Raw genomic sequence first — 27,457 nt, 5'->3', positions numbered from 1 at the left:
TTAGCACCGCATCGCGTCGTTTGATGGTAGTTTTCTAATACCGCAAGCCGTAGTTAGAACGGCAATGGCATCCAATAAGTACGTTATGCAAGTTCCAATCAATATTTCCTATAGAAGAACTGCATGGAAGCCTTCTTTCTCCGTCAGTGCTCATTGTCATTTTCAATTGAGAATCGTCATTTGAGAGTGATAGTGATAATCTCCGGTTTCCATTTGAAAAGCGTTTGTATCAATTTCAAGCCTTTCAGTCATCAGAATCACAGCAGAAGCTTTCGGCTGGGTGTCATGTGACTCCCGAAGTGCTCGAAAATGATACAAAAGCTTTTCAATTGAAAGCGACGGGTCAAAGCGTCACTTTAACCTGATAATTGTCAATTGAAAATGACTTTGTCAGGCTCTGCCCGGCACACTTCTAAACTAATGAAATAATATAACTTTCTTGATGTTGATCTGCTAGGGCTTTATCGTAAATACCGCAAATCTCTGCAAAAAATATCGTTTCGGGAAAACGGCCGTTCCTTCACAAATAATTGGTATTTCTTTTAAACAAACGTGTTTTTTTGTTGTTGATTGACAAAACTTTAAAAAAACAACTTCTTTTATGCACTAAAATAAGTGATACACGCTTTAAAAAACTTCCAAACTTTGCTCTTTTTTTTGAGCAAAAAGGTACATGAACGGTCTGAACGGTTGGTTTGATCAAGTTATAACCAAGTTAAAAAAAGTAATCTTGAAAGCAGAGCAAAGCCTTGGTGCTACATTTCGAATTGGAACTCGACCTACTGTTTTATTATACACAGGCTTCGCAGCTAACTGTTTTAGCGTACAGGATAATTGCAAGGCCAGCGCTACGATCTTACTGACACTAACAGTCTCTTCCGAGCTGGGACTCGAACCTACGACGAATGGCATGTCAGGCAGGCATCGTACCTCAAGACCAGCTGGAAGCTTTTGACTACCACCTTGTTCAATTAGTGTCGCATATAGCATTCAATAGTAGAGAGTAAAGCTTTCTACCTTTTCATAGTATACCTGCAGTTAATCATGTTTCACGCTCAAACATTTTATCCAACAAACCCTGAAGTTCTCATAGCAAATGTAAAACAGCACGAATGAATCATTAAATCAATGGTTATCAATTCTTGTATGTTACCATGTTTAAGTAGGTACTATTTCATAAGAAGAAAATTTATAATCCAGCGTAAAAATAGGATCCTAAAAGTTTTCAGAAGTTTAAATGACAATGGAATGTATACCTTTTCATGCTCATGATAAAAATAGGACAAGTTTTAAATTATTTAAACATATAATATCTACTTATCCCAAATAAATTGGAAAGTTCGTTAAATGATATAAAAAAAAGTAAACTAAGTGCACAGAAGAATTCGTTGGACTGCGAAATAAACAATAAAGAATAAACTTTTTTCAATTGGACATACTTTTTGAACAACTAGAAATTCATCATTAGTTTTTTAATTTTTAACTATTTTTCATCATTTTATTTTACCTCTTCGTAACATTCTTCCGCTTTGGTTTCTACGTTTTTTATTGTTAAATGGGTTTATTCGCTGTAGTTTTTCCTAACTATTTATTAAAATACGAACACAAATACAATATAATATGCTTCGTCAACTGACAGGAAAGGCTGATCTAGTATAATTTGTCTGCCGTAAAGTATCGGTATCGATCTCTACAAATGCTACTAATTGCATTCTGAATCTAACACTTTATCACATGAATTGGAAAGTCTTTAGCTGTCTAATCCAAAAACAATAATTTAAAAAAAACTGTTTTGTTCTTCGATATATTCTCAATCTAGAGTAATCATGAACTTAACTTATTGTAGTGGTCCTCTAACATTTCGTTGCCAGTTTCATAGTACTGTACGTCAAGTCCCGCAAAAAAGTCGTTTATTTCCAACTCTACCTCTCCATTCGAGTGGAACCACTCCCCAATGATTTTCAAACAGGGTACCAGTAAATAGTCACTCGGGGTTGAATCTGACGATTATGGAAGATGGGCAAGCAGTTCGTAGCCTATTCGAATTGCGAGCAAAATGAGCAAAATGCAAAATGAGGTGAGAGAACACTTTTTCTTCTATCCAATAATGTACAACAATACATATTGATTCCTTTACCTGACGAATCCCAAAAGATACTGGCCAACACTTCAGTTGATTGTTGAGTTTTGGGCTGCTTTGGATGACTCTCACCAGGCAAAAATCAGTCTGCCGACTGCCCAGTGAACTTAGGAGTGTAGTGGTGGATTGATGTTTCATCTATTGTCACAAATCGCAGCGAAAATTCCCTTCTATTGTACGTAATCAATAACAGATTTTTCGTCGAAAGTTTAATACATTGGTCTTTCGATCAACTGTTGAAAAGCTTCATGTGTGAACATTCAAGAATCATATGACCAACGAGTTGATTCGAAATGCCTGTGGCCTTAATTGGTTTACGCAATTTCATTTTGTAATCATTTAGCACGGTTTCATGATCTTTCTAGATATTTCGATTTATTCAACGCATTACGTTCTGCAGCCACCTGATCTATGTCCAAATGACAAGGTTATTTCTCAAACTTCGTTTTGAGCCAATTAAGGAGATCTAAACGAAACGAATTTTCGAAGTTGCTCATATCAAACGTCAAATCATCAGCTCATATCAAAGCTGAAGGCTCTGAATACTTTTCCGGTAAAAGACTTTTCTGCACGCTTAGAAGGCTAATTTTACAACAAAAAGCGTATTTTGTTTTTGATCCTAGCAGTATATGTCAATTTTTCAAAGCTTTAATAACTTTCGTTCATTCATTACTTCTTGCACGTTTGATATGAGCAACTTCGAAACTGTGAACAGTCAGCTTTCAATTTATAATAGCGTCATAGCACTCATAGCATAATAGCACTCATAAATTTACACTGCACAGCCGTTGACTTCCTAACAATTGGATAGATTTCTGGGAGTTTACAGAGCTCTCTTGAATTTTCTCCTAAATTTTCTTTTATTTATGACAAAAAAACTATTCCGTGAGCAAACTCAATTTGTTTGTACATATATAACTTTTATCAGTTGCCGTATCAAAATAACGTTAAATGAACATCGAAATTTGTTCTGCTAAAGTGAAGTTTGACCAAATAATAGCGTTTGCTTATATGCAACTATAAAGGTTACAGTCCTTTCCACACCACAGTACATATAACAACTAAAAGTTTGTCACAGCTATAAATTTGTTTTTTTTTCTTATGCTGACAAAAAAATTGGATGTTTTAGAACAAAAACTGATTTATTGCACTCGAAGACACTTCATTATCAACAAAAAAGGAATACCTTTCTCAAGGCCCAAAATCGGTTGTTCGACGAAGCTTTGTCAGGATACCGGTACAAGAGCGTTGTACGGTGTTCACGTCAACTTAACAGAATAATTCCAAATTTTTAGTAGTCACCCGTTATATTGTTTAACAAAGAATCTCCCAGCTGGTCTCGAGGTACGATAACAAGCCAGTCGTCGTATGTTCGAGTCCCGGCTCGGGAGAGACTGTTAGTGTCAATAGGATCGTAGCGCCTAGCGCCAATTGTCCTGTACATTTAACAGTCGGCTGCGAAATCTGTGTATAGTAAAACAGAAGGTCGAACTCCGATACGGAATGTAGCACCAAGGCTTTGCTTTTTTTTTGTACAATAAAATTGTTTTGCATTAAATCGATATCGGAGGTTTATAACTTTTTTTTAAATAACCCAACATGCATTAACTCTAGTGGTGAAATACGAGCGAAAGTGGTTTGATTAAAGTTACAGTTGTCTTATAATTGGATGGCATCTAAAAATATGCCTTATTTATTTTTTGGGCCTTGATATGAACATGATGAGTTCTGTTGCAGAAGAGCTTAATTTTTTTAGGGTGCCTTACAATAAAGTCACATTAGAAATTTGCAGATAAAACAATATTAAATTGTTTGTTCACTACTTGAATAGATACTGTAAATAATTAGCTAAACAAGATAAACCTAAACGATGGTTGTACGTAATGTACGATACAACACATTTAAATATCAAATTATTGCCTGAGGTAAGATATATGTATATGATCAGAATAAGCGTTCATAATTTATTAGCGAGTAAAAATATAAAAGCTCTCAACAGACATCCACGTGTGGTCTCACAATCGATTTGTTTGCAGGGAATTATACACGATACTGGAGCGGCACAAGTTTACCAAATCGTCGCACGGTAAATTGCAGGCGATGTGGCTAGAGGCACATTATCACGAGGCGGAAAAATTACGCGGTCGACCGTTAGGTAAGTAACTTTTTTTTATTAAAACATGTCTGACGACCGACTATTAGGTTTATATAGAGTTTCAAAAGAATTGTTCCATATCTCAATATGTAACAAAAATGCTTTTAATGCGTTATCATTGTAGTGCCAAGTTTCAATTCTGTATTTAACCAGTATGTACCGCAAAAAGATCACAAATTGCGATTCGATATGCATCGTTCTATTGCAAGTTGTCATTGACAAATTCATGTTGATACAATGGTTTAACCATATTCTGTACGTGCTTTAAATTACGACAAAAAAGAAACCAGACAGTAATGACTCGTGACCGCCGGTTTAATTTATTTACAAACAATAATGTTAATTTGATAAATTGTTTGCTCGGATCTTCTGTTGGTTACGCAATAATTTTCCCTTTCCTCGTTTGACACAGGTTGTGTTTTTTGTTTCGATCGACCAATTTGGCGCGGGTATACTTTCACTATTTCTATGATCCCAGTATAATGCATCCAGCTATATCGTAATGAATATGAAGTTGATGAGCCATTATTACTGGTGTATGTTTTTGCGCTTTTTATCACGCTTTAACGCTCTCCTTTGTTAATGTTACTCGAGACCGAGACGTGAATGCCGCTTCCATTCGAGAATTAGAAAAAGTGTCAGCCCGCGGTAGATGGGATATGTAATTTTTCATGCCAGTGGCAAAGTTCTGCTGCTCGAAGCGGCATTCGAAAGTTATCGCATCGAAGACTCTGTCAACATTTCCTACCAGTTCAGACGACTAACGTTAGGGTAATGAAGGATAATGTTTTCATAATGTTGGAATATGAATATACAATTGTACAACGGTGTTGCAGTTTGCTGCAGTGTATTGCGCTATGCTCTATAACATTTAATTGTTATTCTAACATTTTTTCTCTATAGTATCAAATTCATATATTTCGTTGCATGTAATACAACACAACATACATTACACTACCGTTACCCTGTAACAAAAAAAAAACCGTGGTTTAGTCAGCAGCTAACATAATGAATTGATTTTCAATTTCCTGTCTAAGTTGTGAACTGCACGATGTTACTTGCTTTCACTACTGACAGAAACCCAAACAGCCGTTGGTAAAAAAAAGCAATTTTCACTTTTCCTAACCTTGCATTTTTCTCTCCTTTCTTCCTTGTTGGTCTGTCACGATTTCTTCCATCGGTCACTATATCGCGGCTGGCTGAAGGTCCCGTCGATAAGTATCGCGTCCGGAAAAAATTTCCGCTACCCCGGACAATCTGGGACGGTGAACAGAAGACCCACTGCTTCAAAGAGCGAACGCGGAGCCTGCTGAGAGAGTGGTATCTGCAGGATCCGTACCCGAACCCGACCAAGAAGCGGGAACTGGCTCAGGCCACCGGTCTCACACCGACACAGGTGGGAAATTGGTTTAAAAATAGACGCCAACGGGATCGAGCCGCAGCGGCGAAAAATAGGTAAGTGAATTTTTTTTGCACTTTTCTTTTCACGCTCCTAGACTATCATGTTCGTAATCGTTGTTGTTGAGCCAGGACAGTCGAGATTTTTCTCGTTCAAGTATGACCGCTTCCTTGCGGTGCAAAGGTGTGACTTTTTGTCGTTTTGTGTCCCGTTTGCTCAATTTAGTAATGGTAACTTTCCTGTTCCTGTTGAAGTGTTTTTTTTTCGTTCATTCTGCGGAACATTCAGGAAATGTGCAAACGAATCTCTTTTCATGCGACTTCCTTTTTAGATAGAAGCCTCATACTTTCTATATCTCCCTACCCGTCTTATATTTTCGTAGTAGCGACGGAATCAATGTAGAGCCGTTAGGTAAAAATGGCTGCAAGAGATCTATCATGATTGCTTCGGTATTGGTGTACTTCGGTACATAGCACATGCCGCGAAGTAAAAGACAACATTGGTTGAGGGCACAGAGAGCAAGGAGACTTGTGGGGATTAAAATACATTACAAATGCAAATTTTGGTATGGATTTGAAATAGCAACAACCGAATAGACAACGGAATACGTTTCCAGCGAGTGATTTTGCAACAGTTTGTACATATAGGTTATTCCCCTACACACAGTATATTGTTCTGTTCACCCTTGGCGTGATACAATTTGTAAGTAGAGCTCTTTTACCTGAGCGCTGCAGCCATTAGCACTGGATTGTATGAGTTTGAAAGCAAAATCTATGTATAGATTTTCAACAACGCACTGCAGACCATTACACAGTGACACATTTATTTGCATTCCGAATTGTTCACCGTTTGGAAGTTTCACCATAAACAAGTTACAAATGTCGAAGGTTTTTTTGTTAATACAGTGATCACCCGATTATATCTCACCCTGATGATTTTTGGCGTGATAAAATAGGGGAAGTGATAAAATCGGGAAATTTTTTAAAATTTTATTTTTTTTTATTGAAGATGTTAAATCAATAGCTAAATACGTAAAATCAGCGATTTTAATTTCTTTTGGAAAATTTATCTGTACAAACATATGAAAAAAGCTGCAGTTGTTTTTCATAAATCGATATATCTGAATAATGACAAAAGATAGAGAAAAATTTTCAAGGGATGAATTTCACTTTTTGTTTTTGAAATTTTTTTATCAGTACAGGATCTCAAAATGAATTCTTTATATATTTTTTATAAAAGCTCAGACAGTTTGAGCTTTTATAAAAAATATATAAAAAATTCAATTTGAGATCCTGTACAGAAAAAAAATTTCAAAAACAAAAAGTGACAATAAAAAATCGATCATCACTATTTTTGTAAAACATTTTTTAGATAGATAACTCAGTTGCCAAAAACTTTTCTGAACAAACCAAAAAAATAAAAAACCTAAAAAAATCGATGTAAAGTTGCAAATAAATTACAATTAAGTTTTTATTCGTTCAGGTTATTGTTTGAATTGGTAAAATCAATAACTTGCTTTTTTGTAGCGCAGTACCATAAGCAAAATATTAGATGTTCTCACAACACTAAACTTTGCCGAAGACAGCGTGCTGATATCTCTCACATATTGCAACCAGAAAAATCTTAAAATGTAAATAACGATTTTTAAGGCCTTCTCATAGAAAACTTCATGTTGCTTGCAATATGTAAGAGATAGAAACATGATGTCTTCTGTAAAGTTTCTTGTTTTGAGATCACCTAATACTTTGCCTAAGACACCAAGCATCTATCTTTATCTAATGAAAAAGTAAATATTCTATCTCACTTTTAGGAGGATTGATCACCCAGCTTTCTACATCAAAAGATGCGTTTTTAAATATTTTGAAACTTCTCCGAAAATATTATACGGTTATAATAAACATTTGTATCACTATTCAATTATTCGCACGATAACAGCAAAATGTAACATTGTGCATCGGTTGAATTTTTAATGTAAACTGCATCCAGAATGATACACAGAATTATGAAAAATATCTTAAATATTGAAGCGTAACAGAAAATCAGTTCCCCCTGACATTTTTTTAATGAAATGTTTTATGATGATAAAATCGGGTGAAAAATGTGATAGAAGGGTTTCCTTGAGCGTTACGATTTGTTACATAGGGGAGGGAGGGAGGTGAGATCAGCGTTACGTAACACAAAAACTCTGGAAAGACACTCCAAAAACGAACATTTTCATCAAGCAAATTCTTCTACAGCGTTACGTAATTTTTATGGGGGGGGTAGGTGTTGGCGTTACGTTTCGTTACATATGGGGGGTGGGGGTCCAAAAATCTGTTTTTTTTTGCGTTACGTAATTTATGGATGTCGCTCAAGCTGTCTCGACAGTAAATAAAAATTTATTGGTAAACCTAAATTAAAAAAAATAGCTTGGAATCCTTTCTCTAGTCATGAATAAACGTACAGTTTGTTGATTTAATTTTTGTAACTTGTTGTTATTTTATTACAGCAGTAGTAAACGTTTGTGGGTTTATGATGGTCTTACAAGAAACAAAAAAAAAGGCACCACAAACTCATGAATTATCTAGCAAAGGAAAATCCAATTGGGATTGATGACTTACAAAACAAAATTTAGATTTGCTGTTTACAAAATCAGTTACACAGCCCATAATCGCTTATCAGTCCCATCTGGAAAATCATCGAGTTGAGAGAACAGCGCTTGAAGATATTTTTCTTGTTTTGGGTATTTCACCTGTTTGGGGTGGGTTATTCTTATTTTTTTGACATAATGTATTGAAATAGACCTCAATTATAACTTCTTTATTAAATAATTGCCTTTTTCGTGGAAATTACAATGAAAAAAAAGAATGAGATATGCGATTGTTTAGGCCATCGAGTAGCAAAATAATCGCATATCAGTCTCACTTTCAACCGCTCGGTGTAAGAGTAGTTATATTTTTCTCAAGTATTTTGAATATGGGTAGACGTTTATGGCCGCAGACAGCTTCTAAATATGCTGCATGGAGAATGGTGGAGACTTTCACCCATTATTTACCCCGACTTTAAGGTCGTTGATGAAAGAGCAAAATACAAGGTTAAAGTCTACTGAACAATTTCCTTTCTTACGTCTTCAGAGTTTCGCAATACGTGCTGAGTAAAATTATTCCGCATTAGCCCGTGCATTCAGCATATTGGAAAAGTGGTTTTGAGAAAGGAAAGTTTCCATTTTCTTTACAACAGTTACTTGATGGAAGACGACGGCGATGAAAAGAGGTACACGCTGTTTTTAGCTAAGCAACTAAAAATGATTTCTTCTGAGTTCTGACAATTTCAGCTTGAATGATCATTGGAAGTGAGCAGATCATCCACAGGAAAATAACCTCTTCTAGAAAGGAACTTCGCTCAAGGCTATTATCCCTCTGATTGACGAAATCTATAACCTTTCGGGAACGAACTTTCAGAAAAAGTTGCAGTGTCTATTTAACATAACCTTTTGTGTGGAATTTAAATGAAATAACCTGCATTTATTGATTATTTTAAGATTTTTTAACAGTATATAGCTTGAAAAACAGCAACAAGTATTTGTTGTATGGATGAACAAAAATATATGCAAAAAAATATAAGCATACCCAGAAAAAAACATTTGGTGGGACTGATATGCGATTATTTTTAAGATGGGACAATTTTACCTCACATTTTTTTCTGACTTTTTCGAATAAAGCATACTTTTTTGTTTCCTTGATCGATAGTAAAACAACAAATAGATGGAATGTGATATTTAACTCAAAAACGATGAAAATCCACATGGGACTGGTACGCGATTATAGGCAGTACAGGTCTAAAAAAAACAACTAGGTACATGATTTTTAGAGTGAAAAAGAAAAAACTACAAATTTTTGAATAAGCTTCCGATGAAAATTTTATTTAATGAACGGTGAAGTGGAGCAAATTGTAAGTATCATTGTGCGAAATTTAAATATCGGAGCAAAAGTATAGGTGAAATGCCATGTTTTGAAATGTTTTTAAAATTCCGATATGATCTCTCATTGATGAAAATAAGCTTCAAATAAAACTTCTGGAACATCTTTAGTGAAAAAAGACCACCGGTGAAGCATTGTAGAATTTGTAATCGTTTACTGAATTGGATGATAATCATTCATTTAGCAACAAAATAACAATTAAAGTTTTCGCATTTAAGCAGCTATTAATATCGTCGACAGCTCATTGCAAACTGCGAACAATTGACCAATTCACCAAAGAAACACCATTCCAGGAAATAATCGTTGCTAAAAAAAGACAGCAAAGCGAACCCATCAATATTTCCGAAACAGGGAATGTACTAAATTGATAAAACATCCCGATCGTGAACTTCACTCGTAACCCCGTGCCTTATGCGCTCAATTATACATGCTCTGCTGTCATTTTCATATCACCGGACAGGATACACGCAGCCAAACAATCCAGCGTAGAAATCTCCGAATCGCAGGCAGGATCGCTCCGTGTGGGGTAGCATTATAACGATCGTACCGAACGGCGAACGACGAAAGAGAGTCAGTCAATTTGAAAATCGTACTGATTAAGCTCTACTAAATAACTAATTGAGCCCAATTGAGGAAGATCAGCGAGGTTTTCCTACCAATCTTGCGCTCATATGTACACGCTCTTTACTATTACTGATGTTAGCTCCGGACCACGAAGAGCAATTTAATTAATTAAACATCGCCGTCCGCAACCAGATCGGCGCGGGAACAGATTCCATAGATCCGTGTAGGGCTTAATTTGCATAGATTAAGCTATTGTGTCTGAACCGGAAAACGAAAATATTTCTCCAATATATGTTTGGCGAACTGTTTCCCACGTTCTGGAAAACTTTCTCGAATATCTTTGCAATGCTATAAAATATACTTATTGATTCTGCAGGAACGATTAATTTTGTTTGATTGATGATACTTTTCTCGTTCCTCCTATTAAAACACCAAAACCTTGGGAGCAATTGTTATTCATAACTTTAAATGATAATTTCCAAAAAAGCATCCCATCATTGCTGTTCAAGTTGGTTTATGCGATACACGAATGTCTGCTGTATCCCTCAGATAACAGCACCTATCGCCCAACGCTCATCGAGAAATCAGAGGTCATTATTATCATCAACATCAACATCTGCACCACCATCGTCCGGTAGCACAGATGTAAAAGGAAACATACACGTAGGGTGTGGTGGCTCTGTCATGCCTCCTTCTCCTCAACACCAAGCACAGGTCCACCCAAATGGTTGATGGAGATTCGGTTAACCTGCGGCGCACGAGGGAGTGGAAGCCGTGTACGGACCGAATCGAGATGGAAGATTATCAGAGTCGAAAGCACACCACACGTTACATGCACGATTACGGGAATCGTTGCCAAAAGTGAGGGATTTTTCAATTAACTTCCCATCCCTCCAATGCCGTCTAGCCTTCTGTCAGACACCAGCAACTTCTTCGCACAGATTTCAGCATAGATTGCCGTGGAACTCGGAGAAATTCCACACGTAGCAACTGAAATGTGCTGCGGGAGGCTGGTAATTCAGAAGCTATTTCCAATCAATTATATTACTTAAAATTGAGCTGTTGAAGAGTACAAACAAGCAGACAAAAGTTGAATTAAGATTCAAGGGAACTCGATGATCGTGCGGCCGTCGTTGCAATAAAGTTGTAGGGGAACGGGTGTCCCTTGAGTTCGAACATGTTGAACACGTATCTGGGAGTGAGTGCAAGCATCAATTTAGCAAATGTTTGAACGTAACAATAATACATTACTTTCACTATTCGAGTATCAATGAAAGTTGCAAATGAAAATTAAGGTACATCCCACAAAGCTTTTCTGGGCGACGGTAGGAGGGATACCGAGTCTATAAAACCGTAATGATTGTCCACCTCCTCCTCGATCGGGCCAAGTCACAGCCAGTCAGTTAGTTAGGCAGTCAATAGACATCTCAATCGTTGCCTTCTCACTGGTTCGGTTAGGATTGGACTCGTTATAGCCTCGTTTCTTTCGTTACTCTGCAGCCCTTGGAATCTAGAGTTAAACGAGGGCGGAAAAGTGTGTGGTATAAACATGAAAATAATAATCTTCTTCACTGGTTGCTACCACTACTACCTTTACCTACTCATTGCGATCGATCCACGAGTAAAAAGATGTGTTGTACTTTCGTGCCATTCGTGACGACATGAGGTCGAGGAATGTAATGGCAAAATAGGCGGAAGATTCACTCGATAGAGAGAAGGAACCGAGAAACCTATAACTTGCCAGTCAACCAACTACCGAATTAGCCTTGTGCGAGCAATGCAGGGCAATCTTCTCCTTTAACGGTATGAATAGCAATTAGGGACAAAAAGCTGTCCTAATAGTCACAATATTTACTAAAATAATAATCTAATCCGGGGATTTTCAGAGTCAGAGAACCAACCGCTGGCGAAATGACCCATTCGAAGTTAAACTACCTATTCAATGTGCATCAGTACTTACTGCAAGTTGGAGTTACATTTTCTGCACGTTTAGAGTTTGAATATTATCAAATTGTAAATGTATTAGGGGTTAGAATTATTACGTAGCGTTACACATACGAAAGTAAACCAGATGACATCTCTATTGGCGATTTAACGCAAAACTTAAAAACGACCGTGCGACTTCTGGATTTGAACTTTTGAACTAGAAAAATGATGATAGATTCAATATTTAGCCAAGGCTGATATACACAGGAGACTGTTTTTCATGCGATATTTGCGTAAAATGGATATTCTTGACGTCAATAACAATGCAGCTGGTTAGAAATTTTAAGCAGCATCTGGTAGACTGATTACTGTCAACAGAATACATGTGTAATAGGAAATATATGAGATCCGGTTTCGTTTTTAATTTGAGGTTATGTTTTCACAGGAGATGGTAGGTACATAGCGTGCGGGAATTGCATTTTCTAAGTTTGAATCTAGCGTCTAGTGAAAAATCTAAATATTTAAAGTTTCCCGTTACGTAAACTCGCGATAACTCTGCAAATAGAATCTTGATAGGTGAAATGCTGCCTGCAATATAATATTTTCATAACATTTTGTTGTGCGTCATCAAATATGTGTGAAAAAATATTTCTTCAGAGAGTGTTAATTTGTTACAGAAAGGTGCCGCGGAGTGTTGCCGCATTTCAGTAGTTGTTTATGGTGCAAATGCGCCATAGTTGAGCAAATGTCCCGGACAAACCAAAAAGTTTGAAAATGAAGTGTTGGAAGTTTTTTGCGGAACACGCAAAGGTTGTTGGAATCAGCTCAATCTATAACCGTTAAGATTCTCCCCGTATCCGTCTTCCGTCTCGGCGGGCACTTCTTTCAAGTATCACATCTACTACAGTGGCGGCGATAGAGCGGAACGGGGCGTCGGTTTCGTACTACTTGTAAACCAAATGAAGCGTGTTATTAGGTGGAGGCCTATTAATGACCGTCTATGCGTATTGAGGATCAAGGGCAGATTCTTCAATTACAGCCTTATCAACGTGTACGCGCCGACAAACGATAAAACCGATGACGTAAAGGAGGAGTTTTATGAGCTCCTCGAGAAAACGTATGGAGAGTGCCCACAACACGATATAAAAATCGTCATCGGAAATACGAACGCACAAGTCGGACGAGAGGAGTTCTTTCGTCCCGTTATTAGTAGGGAAAGCCTTCACTCTACCACCAACGACAACGGCTTGAGGCTAGTGAACTTCGCCGCGGCAAGGGGAATGGCCATCTGTAGCACCCATTTTGCACGTCTGAATATTCGGAAACACACCTGGAGACACCCCAATGGAGAGGCCTGCTCCCAGATCGACCACATGCTGATCGACGGCCGGCACTTCTCAGACGTCATAGATGTGCGGTCCTTTCGAGGGCCAAACATCGACTCGGATCACTATCTCGTGGTAGGCAAGATTCGCGCCCGGTTGTCCAATGTATTTAAATCGAGATCGGCGAGGAAGATACATCTGGACATCCAGAGGTTATCAGCGGAAGGAGTTGCTGCAGAGTATACTCGGAAAGTTGATAGACGGATCGGTGGACCAGCTGGAGTGGACCTGAACGAGCAGTGGAAGCACATCCATGATGCGGTCAGCGAAACAGCGCGAGAGGTGATAGGCATGACAACGGGAACCACGCGTAGTGGGTGGTTCGATGCTGAGTGCCTAGAGGTGACAAAGGAGAAGAATCGAGCCTACGCCAACACGTTAGTAGCAGCTAATCGTGTAACGCGTCAGATGCGGGAGAAATACCGGGAGGCAAGAGCTGCCGAAAAGAGGCTTCATCGCCGTAAGAAACGTGAGCACTACGATCGCGTTCTCGCGGAGGAGCTTCTATAGAACGATCAACGGAATCAGGAACCGGACCGTGCCAGTACCTGCCATGTGCAATGACAGGGAGGGGAACCTGATTACCGATAAATCGCAGGTGGCCAGGCGATGGAAGCAACATTTCGAAGTGGTGTTGAACGGCGAGGAAGGGAGGAGAGTCGTCGAGGGGAACAGGATAGAAATTGGGGAGGACGGACAAGCTGTGGACCCACCAACATTGGACGAGGTGAAGAATGCTTGCAAAGAGCTAAAAAACAACAAAGCCGCTGGGAAGGACGGCTCACCGGCCGAACTTTTCAAAGTTGGGAGCGAGCGGCTGTGTAGTGCAATTCACCAGATTATCCTAAGGGTATGGTCTGAGGAACAACTACCTACGGACTGGTTGGAAGGACTCATATGCCCTATCTACAAGAAGGGACATAGACTCGAGTGTAGTAATTACCGAGGCATAACCCTCCTCAATTCCGCTTACAAAATTCTCTCCCGTATCCTGTTCCAATGACTGAGGCCGTTGCAGGAAGCCTTTGTTGGAGAATACCAATGCGGTTTTCGAGTGGGGCGATCTACAACGGACCAGATGTTCACCTTGAGACAGATCCTCGACAAGTTTCGAGAACACAACCTGCAGACACATCAACTGTTTATAGACTTTCGAGCGGCGTACGATACAGTGAAACGCAACGAGCTGTGGTTAATAATGCTAGAACATGGTTTCCCAACTAAACTGATTAAACTGATACGTGTGACGCTCGACGGTTTCACATCATGCGTCAGGACAGCGGGCGAATTTTCGGACGCGTTTGTGACGTTAGATGGTCTGAAGCAAGGTGACGGGCTCTCGAACTTGCTGTTCAACATAGCTTTGGAAGGTGCGATACGAAGGGCAGGTGTGCAGAGGAGCGGCACCATCATCACTAAGTCTCACTTGCTTCTGGGCTTTGCGGACGACATTGATTTAATTGGTGTTAACCGTTGAGCAGTTGAGGAGGCCTTTACGGCTCTCAAAAGGGAAGCTGCGAGAATTGGACTCACCATAAACACTGCCAAAACGAAGTACATGGTGGCTGGCAGAGAGCGTGGTAGTTCTACGGGTGTTGGTGCTGCGGTGGAGATGGATGGGGATACTTTCGAAGTGGTCGACGAATTTATATATCTTGGTACTCTCGTGACATGTGACAACGAGGTGAGCCGCGAGGTGAAGAGGCGGATTGCGGCGGCGAATAGGGCTTATTACGGATTGCGTAGCCAGCTTAGGTCCCGTAGCCTACAGATCCGTACGAAATTTGCGCTCTATAGGACTCTGATCCTCCCGGTGGCGCTCTACGGACATGAATCGGTGACGTGGAAGGAGGCCGATCGACGAGCGCTTGGGGTCTTCGAACGTAGAATCCTGCGATCAATACTCGGAGGCAAACTAGAGAACGGGGTGTGGCGCAGGCGCATGAATCACGAGCTGTACGAAGTATACAAACACGCTGATATTGTCAAGCTGATGAAACACGGCAGGTTACAGTGGGCTGGCCATGTAGCACGGATGGCGGATGAGCGACCGGCAAAGATAATATTTAGTAGAGAACCGGATAGAGGCCGACGACTTCGAGGCAGACCGCGCACGCGCTGGATGTGTGCTGTCGACGAGGATGCCAGAGCAGCGGGTGTAAGGGGAGACTGGAGAGTAGCAGCCCAAGACCGAGTTTTGTGGAGACGTATTCTGGATTCGGCATAGGATCTTAATGATCTGTCGCCATAAAAGTAAGTAAGTAAGTTTTTCCTTAGAAAATACGAAATAAAATGATTTATTTTTATAGAAATAAGTAGCAACTGTTTTGTTTCATGGTTTCTTTGCACTGTTGACCTAAAATACATGTTGTTTCAAATTGTCTTTAGTCATATTCTGTCGTTGGTATGAATTAATCTAGTTATACTGGCTCACACTGCGTTCCACAACTACCGAGTTTCCGAAAATAGATAAATATTTGATCGCCAACCGGAAAAGTTCAGAAAAACGTCCGCGATTTGAATATCGAAATGCTAGTGGCTTCAAATTGTCAGGTTTTCAAAAATTGCTTGCTTGTATACCCTCAATTCATATTGCAGCTTAGATGTTATGACTGAACACTCTGGCATTCCATCATGCGAATCAAAATCCAAAACTTACGCCTAAAGTGGATCTAGCTGCCCAAATTTCAATCCAAGCTAGCAAAATCAAATTATCATTATTATTAATATAAATGATTAACATGCTATGTTACTTTTTTTCATTATTTTGGCAGTATTACAAGCGGTTTTCTAAATTTTACCAAATTTTGTGGTCTTCTCGGTTTCCACGAAACCGCAATTTTTTATTGTCCCTACTAATCACTAAATAAATTGGACGCAAGAGCTTGGCGCTGCCTTTGCTTTAAATATTGCTTTTTATTCTTTTCAAGCAATATGTTATTTATATTTTGGTACATATACCTATCATACAAATTGAAGACTGGTCTTAGTTTTTACATGCAAAGCGAAGTACAACAACAACTTTTCATAATTGATTTTTATGCATACATTCATAGAACATGAAACTTATGAAGAACTTCGGATCCACATGGGTTTATGTTCTGGCTACATCTTCATGTTTTGCTACATTCTATGCGGCAACCAAAAGTAAAAACAAGAAGAAATTCGTTCTGCTTAGACCGCAAATCCTACCCGTAAAATAGCAAGAAAAACAAACCACACAAAAGGCACTAACAGACCGTTCCGACAATTGGTGACATGTGCACATTGCTGTGCCCATGTAGAACCGACCACAATGTTTTCTACATACCGAAGAATACAGAGGTATAATCCTAGCACGTAAAACCATTATCGACGGATTTGCATTCGCTTCAGCTGTGGACTGAACGAAGATAGTAATTAAGTCTAAGACCCTTAAAAGTCCGGCAAATCAATAACAATGTCTGATGACTCCATCATATTGACGGTTAATAATTTTGCTAATTGTTGCTGGCTTTGTCTACAATATGAATGCTAATTCCGATGCACACTCTCCATAGCTGCTGTTCCGATTAGTACCTACTTCCGATAAAATTGCCGTTTTTTGAGCATGTGAAGGTACTTTTGGGATAACTTGCAATTAACAAAAAAGAATCTTTCATTTTTAGTGGCAAATACGCGACGATAGTTTTACAAAAGTTTTGCACCTCATAGTTCCGAGTACACCAATCAATGCTGGTACACCCTGTAAACATCGTCTTCATGGACCCGTGTCAAAACTGACGAATGTTTTGGCGCTGAAACGATTTCGGCAGCCAAAACATTCGATGTCATCATCAGTCATACAATATGTTGTACATTTTATTTTTTTGTACCATTAAAATGTCCACCTTTAGCTTTCCGCTCATACAAGCAGGAGCACCGGTGTATGCTAACGGCCGGCTTGAAAATCGTAAAGAATACAGCCAAATTCGCTGCAAAGTAAACCCCAAAAAACTCGTAAGCTTGCTTTCATGGGTACCGGCCTACCTAACCTGAATCATACGGTCCAGTAACCGGGGCCGGGAACACACTGGCAGCTAACCAACGAGTCGCGCTAATGATAATTGTTCTGACACTTTGCTGGCTGTGCGAACATGACTACTCTTTTATGCTTAGCGGTGATATTATTATTATTTGATTATGGGTATAATACATATAATGCTCCCGGTGCCGCTGGCGCGTTAGTTTTACAACCGGAGTTGCACATTTTTGGAGTCGGTCTTTTTACATTTAGCTTGAAAGCTAACGATTTTTGTTCATTGCAATCTCGCATTCTCAAGTGACAAATTCGTTAACTGGTTATTCGAGTTTCGGGTGCATTGACTTGGTAACGCCACCATTGAAGTTAGCGAACCTATACATTAGAGAAATGACAAGACACTCACCGTTAAGGCAACTGTCAACATCAAAACGGGCGAGTTGTATCATTTTGCATTGCCGTTATCCGTTTTGATGCTGACAGTTGCCTTAACGGTGAGTGTCTTGTCATTTCTCTAATGTATAGGTTCGCTAATTGAAGTAGCAGTAACTATTGCATCCAAAGGTAAACCGGTTTTTGAAACCAACTGGTAGCCGAGGTTAGTGGTTAAATAATTTCATAAATATACCACTAATAGTCCGCTAATTATGTACCAGAATCCCGATTTCGAATCCATACATGGGAGTCAATATTTATGTTCAACATGGACTTCGTCGCCTTCAACTCCTGGCGCGAAGGATAATATTTCCTGGCATGGCAATATGTGTTGCAATTGAATTGAATGAAGAACGATACTATCGTGTCTGGTTTTGACAGGGGCGCCAGCAACAAAACAATAAAAAGTAATTGAAAGCTACAAACGACAAAATATGTTCAGTATGGGCTTATACGCACTTACGTTTGCCTCCCTTCCAATGTTTATGCATTATGCATGCGACGTAGGAACTGTCCGGCCGAGTAATGTCGCATGGACGACCCGCTGTGCACGGTGACAAACCATTACGGATCTTTGTGGTAAGGCTACCATATCCGTTTCGTAGTGAAAACAAGTAACTGGTGTCAATTAGTTAGTGTAATTAAATCGGCTCAGCATTGGGAATGTGAGCGTGTTTTACACGGTGAAAATATGCTTTCAAGCGGGCTTTGCTTAGGATGGCTGGAAAACATTTACCCATACCTAATGTTGTTCCGATCTATCATTAATTAGTTGGCAGTACCTTTCAATTCAATTTTGTTTTGGAAGGTTTTATGTGTTGTGCGGATGACTAAATAATGCTCAGAACGAACCAGCATGTTTCATTCCGGTTCGATTCAATTTGCTCTCGTTCGAAATTTATGGATTTCCAGCAACACATTTTTATAATGGTAGAAAACCATAGATGAGAAAATCAGTCTAAAAACTAAAAATCTGTAAAAACGAGCCATGCTGCCAATGATAACTAATTTTATAAACGAAGGATTCTTACTGAAATGCTGAATAGTACAAAAAGTATGGAAGAATTTTCAAGATCTATTGAAAATTGAAATCAAAAAGACGTTATGGTTTTTTTGCCAGTATTCCGTAGAATTAAATTAGTTCAAATCTTGAAAATGAATTTTAAACCCTCGTAATACATCAGTAAGGAGGACAACTAGTGTTAAGCTAAGTATAATCGAAATCCCTCAGCCATTCTAAATTACTACACGATCTTAAATTTTTATACAGTCATTACAATGCAATTAAAAATGGGTTTACAAATTGTACTCCAGATGTTATCTGCCATTCGTACCAACAAGGAACACTGCTCATCAAGATGCAACGTTTCTGGAAAAAATAGTTGTTCGAAACATATGCAAGAAAAATTTTCAAAATATGAAAAATGTTATGCGTAAAGCAAGAATAGCAAAAATCCAATTGCTATACAGTTTATTTTTTGGCGAACTTGTCCTACTACATTAGAACAATACGAATATTGTAATTAAAGTGGAAAAAATTCTATGCGAATTGAAAAAGTGAACGAAATTATCGGTTGCGAAAACACTGCTCACGGTATTTTAAATACCGTTAATATAAAAAACCCGCCATCAAAACTATTCTGTATGGTAGTTAATTTGTATTACCACCCCACACCTCTGAGCCAAATTTGAAAATCATCGTTGGACTAGTTACGCCCCTTAAAATTTTTAAGGGCAGATATTCTAGACAGATTTAATAATAACGGGCGCCAACGAAAAATTTGGGATTTTTTTATACTACTTTCAAACAAGTAGATGTACTTAAAGAAAAACTGATTTATTTCTTTTGAAAATATAACCGGAAAAAATTAATGAACATTTGAGAATGGTCCTTCATTGGTTTTTGGACGAAGCTTTTCCATGGCACCGGAACAAAAGCGGTTTATGGCCTTCACGTCGACTTTTCGAATGCATCTATTGATTAAGCCAATCAACTGTTTGCAGTTCGCTCTCCAGGTTTTTCTGTACACCAAGGAACTCACAATCCCAAAAAAAATCTTCGATTTGGGCGTAGAAATCAAATCAAAATTTTCTTCAAATATTCGTTTTGGTACCCAGCCAAACCGCGATTTAGACAAAAAAAAAGAAGTTCCTTTTTGTCCATTACTTTGACCGATTTTCTACTACTTTCCTTGAAAATTATTTTTGAGGTTTGTAGGATATTGAAAAGAAACAAAATTTTAGTTGTCACCCGTTATTCTTCAATCACTCTTCCAAATTGAACGTAAACCTTAGTACAGGCCGGACTCGATTATCCGGAACATAAAAAAAATATTCCGGATAATCGAGTTTTCCGGATAATCGAATCACAGAAAAAATATTCAAATTTGCTATTAACGAACATAAAATGAATATTTCCTTATTTTTATTTTACTTGTGTAATGCAGCAGTGGTGTAACCAGAAAATATTTCTGATGCGAAAAGGGGTAAAATCTTGAGAAGCAAAAAAATAAATAAATTGGACATTGATTATTTTTACTTAATTCGTACATGTCCCATACATGCCGGAAGTGACATAAACGGTAACAAATATGCCAGAAGGGATGGTAAAGGTAGAATTTCGGAATAAAATCTAAAAACGAACACCAAAAAAATAAAATTCCGGATAATCGAGTCCGACCTGTAGTTGTTTATTTTGTAAGTAGCCTACCCTAGTAACAATGTTGGTTTTATCAAGGTTTTAAAGCGCTTAGTGCAGCCAGAACAGCGCAATAAAACTTTGGTTAAACCAGTTTTGTTGCTTGGGTATGCTCATTGGTGGTCTTTTTAGAAGATTCGAGCTGTATAGGGACCATCAGAAAATGTTTTGGTAACAAGTAATCCTGGAGAGCTGCGTAGCCGCGAAGTTAGAGAGTTCGTTTTAACAAGCGGGTGGTCGTGAGTTTGAATCTTAGTAGAATCAGGAAGTTCGATGTCAATGGAAAGAAACATAATAAAACTGGCCAGAAGAACACACACGGAACTGCTCCAGGGAATTATAATTAAAGATATTTGAAAGGAGGAATGAGTCTCGGTTTAGTAAAGCAGAAAAAGGAAAATTAATGATAAAATCATACCCACACAAGTACGGATAAATATCAAGTATGCCACCTACTGATCGCATGATACTCCTTCACGTGATTTTTGTCAGACAAATGTTATACCTTCATACCATAATCAAGTTGAATTTATTTGGAAGCACAGCCTGGAATCACATAAAAATGGAGTTTTCGATTCAAAAGTGATAAGCTAATACTGTTTTTATTTTCTCATTACGCCTTTTTCAAATGTATGTAACTTTGAATGGGGCGTATGAAAAAAAGTTTATCTGGTTTCATTTGTAGGAGCAACTTGTGTATTTTATTAAATAACAAAAAATGGAGTTAAAATGTTTCTTAAAATTGAGTAAAATAAGTCTTTGCGGCTTAGTTTTTTATTTTGCAAAACTACTGTACATGTTCTTCAGTAAAGCTAGAGATAAACTAGTTTAAGATAACATTGCAATAAAAAACTATATCTCTCAAATTGACTGATAGAGAGTAACTTTACCTAATGGAATCGCGATTTTTTCATGTATTAACTAATATTTTTCGGCAAAGTTCTCTTCGTTTATTTTTTGAAATTTCTTAACATGTTACTTGTTAAGTAACGATGTGTTGTGGAGTTTTCATGAATGCAGTGCATGATCTACTTTATTTCCAATTAAAATCATCTGATATCAGAATTCCTAACGCTTTCACAATGTCTTCAGTTGAAAGAGAAATATGTTCATTTCCTGTCAGCGCTTTCAAACTTGCGTTCAGTACTACAACAACAATACCTCTAATATTGGGTTCAACACAACCGTAAATATGCGTGATTCTAAGTGACAAACATTTCAATGCACTAAGGTGATACGGGACGGAATCCAAACATTATTTTATTATTGTTAACAGTACACGGTTACCAAATTTTTAATATTTTTGATGCCATAAAATTCAACAGAATCATTTCAATTTGAACATTTCTGTATGCTAGCGCAGCCTGCTAACAACACGGGTGCAAAATTTGACACACGCAGTTGACTTTAAACTAAAAAAAAGCAAAAGCCGAAATTTTGCGAGGCACTCTGTTTTAGAAGCAAATTTTAGTCCATTTGTGTAAAAAGTAAGGTATACATAGTTTGAGTGGTTACGTGCCGGTACCTATTTGTGGAAAATGTTTTAGTCGCTACCGGCGCAAAAATGTAAGCAATACCGAGAGAGACAAAAATAGTGATGTGAAAAATAGCAAGATTGAAACGTTTAAAAGGTTTCACGGTGAAACCAAATGTGCAAACTCATTAAATTAGGTGCTCTGATGCTGGTTTGGCAGTTTTAAAACTAAAACAGTGCTTTTTCGATTTTATCAACAGTCGTTTTTAACGCTTCTCGCCAAATCTACGCCCGATTTTCTCACGCTTTTTTTCGTTTTTATTATGCTTTTCTAAAGAAAAATCTAAATCAAGTATTATGTACTTCCAGTTGTAGAAATTGTATTTCAAACATCATTTTCACTAGTGACTTGTGTCCTTGCATGTGTATAGTTTTGAGAATTATGAAAATTTGATCAATTTTCTGGGGCAACCAAGTGTCACAATTTATTTGTGTGAACCGTGAAATACGTATTTCATTGACTTTGGAACAAAATTTACGTATTATTCGAGCAGTTGAAAAAAAAACTGTTAAAAGCTCAAATAGCCATACAGTTTGAAGTTCGTAGAACGTGGATTTGATAAGTATAAAATCAAACGGTTCCACAATTTCACAAAAACAAGCATTAGTCTCTTCAACTATGCTAAAGAATGGGCTGAAAAAGTAGTTTTCTACAATATTGCTTGAACTAGCGTGATCTACAACTTCACCGAAAATAATATAGCATTTTCCTTTAAACAAAAATTTCAGTTGTTTCATTTCGTTGATTTTGGAAACACTTCAATTCATTTTCAATGTAGACCTACTTATAAGAGGCAGTATACAAATACAATCCAAAACTTCATTTCCGCCCGAATTGTCATTCTGTGCCACTGTGCACTTGTCGACAAATGCGAAAAAAAATTAACCTTTAGTTAGAAAAGTTACCCTATGAAAAATATAGCTTTTCAATCATTTCTGTGATTTTTTGCAAAAGTGCGTCAAAAGCCCGCAGAGAAATTGCTCGCCAGGCCATTCCCTTGAAATTTGAGAGAAACATTAGCACGTCTTAATTCGCTATTGATTTATATATTCATCCTTACTCATAAGCAATGACCTAAACAGTTAAGGTACTCTTCAAACTTATTTCTTTCAATCCTTTTTCCATGAATGGTGACAAACGAATCGATTTTTAATAAGTAATAGAGCTCACACGAGTTTGCTAATGAGTCCGGCATTTTGTTTTTTCATATCATATATATTTTTTTTTATGTCCAAACTTACCTTAAAATTAATGGTATCCTTTTTCCATGAATGATGGCAAACAAATCGATCTTTCATAAGTAATAGAGCTCACACGAGTTTGCTAATAAATCCGCCATTTTGTTTTTTCATATCATATAATATATTTTTTTTCATGTCCAAACTTACCTTGGAATTAATGGTAAGATTATTTCTTCGTGCAAATTCCTTTACTTCGGAAAAAAAAAACTAACAAAAACCATTTTCGACTGATGAGGGGACTATCGTGTTCGAAAAGCTTATTTTTCTGAATGATTTTGTAACGTTTCGTGTATTAAAAATGCAGAAACACTTTTTTGAACCAACCAACCAAACCAACCCTTCAACGAACTATAAACTGAAAGACCGTATTATATCACCATATACACGTATTAAAAAATCATTGGACACGCATATCCGCATTGGCTTTAGAAGAATTTGATCGGATCTGGCACCACGCACACACCGGGCGGGAATTATAGCTAACCGATACGGTTAACTGGCTGCGTGGTCGTTAAATCCCGCTGTATGCCACTCAGACGTTTGCCATCTTTGTCCGGTATATCTGCTGCACCATGGGTGTGTAAAAATGGCAGAACTTAATGGATCATTTCCACAAACAGATTGTTTCAGTTTTGTTTTGATTACTGCCTACCGAGGGACCACAGGAAAAAGTCGAAGATAAGCCATGGAACAGAAATAACAACGGCAACATCAGTAGTGGCAACAGCAGCAGCAGGCCCTGACAGCGCAGCCTACGTGTTTGGCATTGGCAGATTAGGGACCGTCGACTCTAATCCGGAAGTGTAGAAACTTTTGTGGGATTTGCTTTTGCCACTCTCCTTCTGGAGCTGTATAATAGACTAGTTTCGAAGAACTATTTAGGTATAGTTTGGGTTGTGGGATAATAGGCATTTAAAACCCAATGTTTATGTTACGGTTATTAACATCAAATCCTGCTCGGGCTTGTCTGGTTTGTTTCTGTCGCCTCTAATGGTTGGCTTATAAAAAGGTGACAACAGCGCTCTACATAAATGCAGCCATTCTTGTTCGACCGAAAAGGGATAGTGAATGAAGACATTATGCTTCGACACATTAGCCGTCAAGCTGAATTAATTTATGAAGGGGACTCGTTTCGCTGACGTCTATAGAAATGGCAGCAGATATTTACTGCTGGTTCATAAAAATGATTTGTGCACTTTATTGGTTCTGCTACTGAACTTCTACAAGCAGCAATCTCTATTATCTCAGCGTGATTAATGCAACCAGGCATACAGATTGCTTCTAGCATAAGAAGACAATGTCGAGGTATGTCTTTTACGGGTGCTTGATGTGGCAACACGATTGTGAAAAATACCACAAAGTTTGACAAACTCAACCGAATGAGAACAGCACTACGGTTTTTATAACGTGACATGAATTGTTGGGAAAGTACCAAATATATAATATATATAAATATTACAATTGTGTTGGAATTCGTGTACTATATGTTGAGTAAAATTTTGAAAAAGTGCATTTTATCTGCCTATTTCTATCATTTTTGTACATGAATTCATATGTTTGCAAGCAAGTCGGTTGTTTTGTGGTGTTTTATGCATTTTTTGACAGCTGCTGGGCACAGAGAGAAATTATCTACCACAGTTTCACGATTCCTTGGGTATGCCATGAAAATGTGTGCTAAAATCTTAAAAGCTCTTGAAAACGCACAATGTTGAAGCACAAGAAAGGGCAGCGCCATAGCAGCTTGGTCTCTATCGTTTCAGCATCTTCCTTGTGACGATGAAGTTCCGCGGATAGTACGTATGTGGTTTTTCTGTTCGGTGAAAGGATATTCCCTCATCTGGTCATGTTCCTTGCGGTCTCAGAGCACAGGGTACCGCTTTAAGATGCATTGAGACCGATTACAATGCAGCAGTTTCTCGCGAGGAAAGTCTGTTGCGGTGTGAGTCACGTCGATACTCGTCAGAATGATTGATTATTTACCGTATTATTTACGTTGAAAGTGTAATTGAATGCGATTGGTACATCTACAGAATGTCACGTTAATAAATGTTATAAATATTTGTACAAATGATAAATAATTATTCATATACGTGAAAAAAAACATAAGTCCCAAATCTAATTTTTACTGTTAGTCAAACGGATCAGTTTCATTCGTCGTGAGTAATTTTAATATGTTGATTTTCAGTATATTTTATGATGCGGTTTTCACGGCGTACGCTTTAAAACCACTAAACTTAAAATGCTGATCATTTTTTTGACAAAGCATTGGTGGCGCCAGGTCCAGAAATGACCTTGCCTGTTTTCACTCCCCTTCGGCGTCCACGTGTACTAAAACCCGATCAGAAGCTTGGCATTTGGTAGAATCAAACAAAGACTGAATCACCGGATTGTCAGTTCCGATTACCGTGCGCCTTATAAAGCTGTGCGGTTGAACCAAACCACTCTCATCTGCTTTCGAACAAAAGAAAGGTAAAAAATAAATAAAACCGATCGATGAAATGGATATAAATATGTACTTACGAGCTTGCCCCGTTCGATTGCTTTCTGTCTGCTCCGGAGTCTCCCGGGGTTTCAGCTTCATCTTGAGACTGCAAAGTTGCTTTGGAACTGAGCCGTTGTTGTTTTCCGCGCGCCCTCTTCAAGAAAGAAAGGTAGATTGAGAATTGAAACCAAGACACAATGACTTGGCAAGTTCCATACTCGGGCGCACAGCAGAGAGTCGAAATATGCGAATGAAGCGCAGCGGGTCCAAATTGAATCTTCAGATGACGGCAGAGCGGGTAGTTGTTGATATTGTTCCGCATATGTATACAAACATCTTAGTCAGGCAGACAACAAGCTAGCTAGAACCTCTTCAGTGCACCACTACGCGGACAACAGCGCCAAAGTTGCTTGCTACCAACGCATTATCGTCACAGAAATGTAGTTTCTGTACGATCTCGGTTTGTTTGATATGACGTCTTTACACACACCCTTGGAATCAAGTCCCATTACTATACTCTAAAAAACATATGGAATAATATTGACTTTGTTTTTACTTGCCGAATTCTGTCCATCGACTTAGGTCGATGTCTTATGTTGTTTTTTTTTTTCCTTTTTGAAGTGAAAACCACCATTTTGCACTATTTCAGTTTTTTGTTCAGGATAACAGTGCTCTATGACAATTTAAGCGAACGATTGTTCTTGTACAGGCTAATTGCAGGGACAGTTTTTATTTGGCTCTATAAAGATTTTTGCTTACGATGACTGGGTTGTGAAACGACCTTGGCACTATACCAAAATTGAAACCAATTAATATGGTTAGGCAGCAATCCAAAATATAAATTGAATTTAAGGTTTGTTTTGAGCTATACGATTCCTCTTATTATTATAATTAACGATCTGTCTTATTATTATTATTTTTTATTATTGTATTATTTCATTATCAAAAGAAATTATAGAATGTCAAATAAATCCATTCGCGAATTGGGTGTAAACCCAGAAATTCAATTCATCTTTTCATCCTCCAAATATATGGAAAACAAAAATATTGCTTTACTATAGTTATCTCATACTACCACGTTTAACTATAGCTAGGTGCAAATGTGTACATTCTAAAACTAAACTGTTCAATGATGATAAAGACAAATGGTAAACTGGTCTTTAAAACAGAAACCGGCCCTCTAACGCTGCAGATTACCGAAATTTACGGTTTCACTAATAACTTTAGCCTTGTATCCAACGCAATAGATATAGAATATCAAGTCATTAGTAATTATTTTGCGTGACTAAATTTTCTCCGAACCATCCACACTCGCACACACTTGTCTCACCCTCTCAGCGGGACCAGCGGATCACGTATCACTCTCAGAATGGGCGCATCGATCCACTAACCGAACGGGAGCCAATTTTCTGCATGTTCGATGCAGAGAGGTATCAATATGCTCCATCAAACAGGTCTAAACTGACAACCCCACAACGAGCAACAAAACACGCGCATAATCCGTATGGTGAATAGCTCGAAATCCTCGTACCCTAGTC

At 38.1% G+C, this 27,457-nt stretch overlaps 1 protein-coding gene across 1 annotated transcript in view; it reads left to right on the top strand.

Annotated features, from left to right (window-relative positions):
• Positions 1–27,457, top strand: part of LOC129731501 (homeobox protein SIX6) — a 110,452-nt gene that overhangs the window by 15,181 nt on the left and 67,814 nt on the right. The window contains exons 2-3 of the mRNA XM_055691565.1: positions 4,177–4,295; positions 5,501–5,750. Coding sequence (XP_055547540.1) covers positions 4,177–4,295; positions 5,501–5,750 — 369 coding nt within the window. The remainder of the gene's footprint in view (positions 1–4,176; positions 4,296–5,500; positions 5,751–27,457) is intronic.

Source organism: Wyeomyia smithii, chromosome 3, assembly GCF_029784165.1.
Source record: "Wyeomyia smithii strain HCP4-BCI-WySm-NY-G18 chromosome 3, ASM2978416v1, whole genome shotgun sequence".
Taxonomy (NCBI): Eukaryota; Metazoa; Arthropoda; class Insecta; order Diptera; family Culicidae; genus Wyeomyia; species Wyeomyia smithii.
Note: the sequence above shows the minus strand (reverse complement) of the source record. Positions and strands in the feature narration are given on the sequence as shown.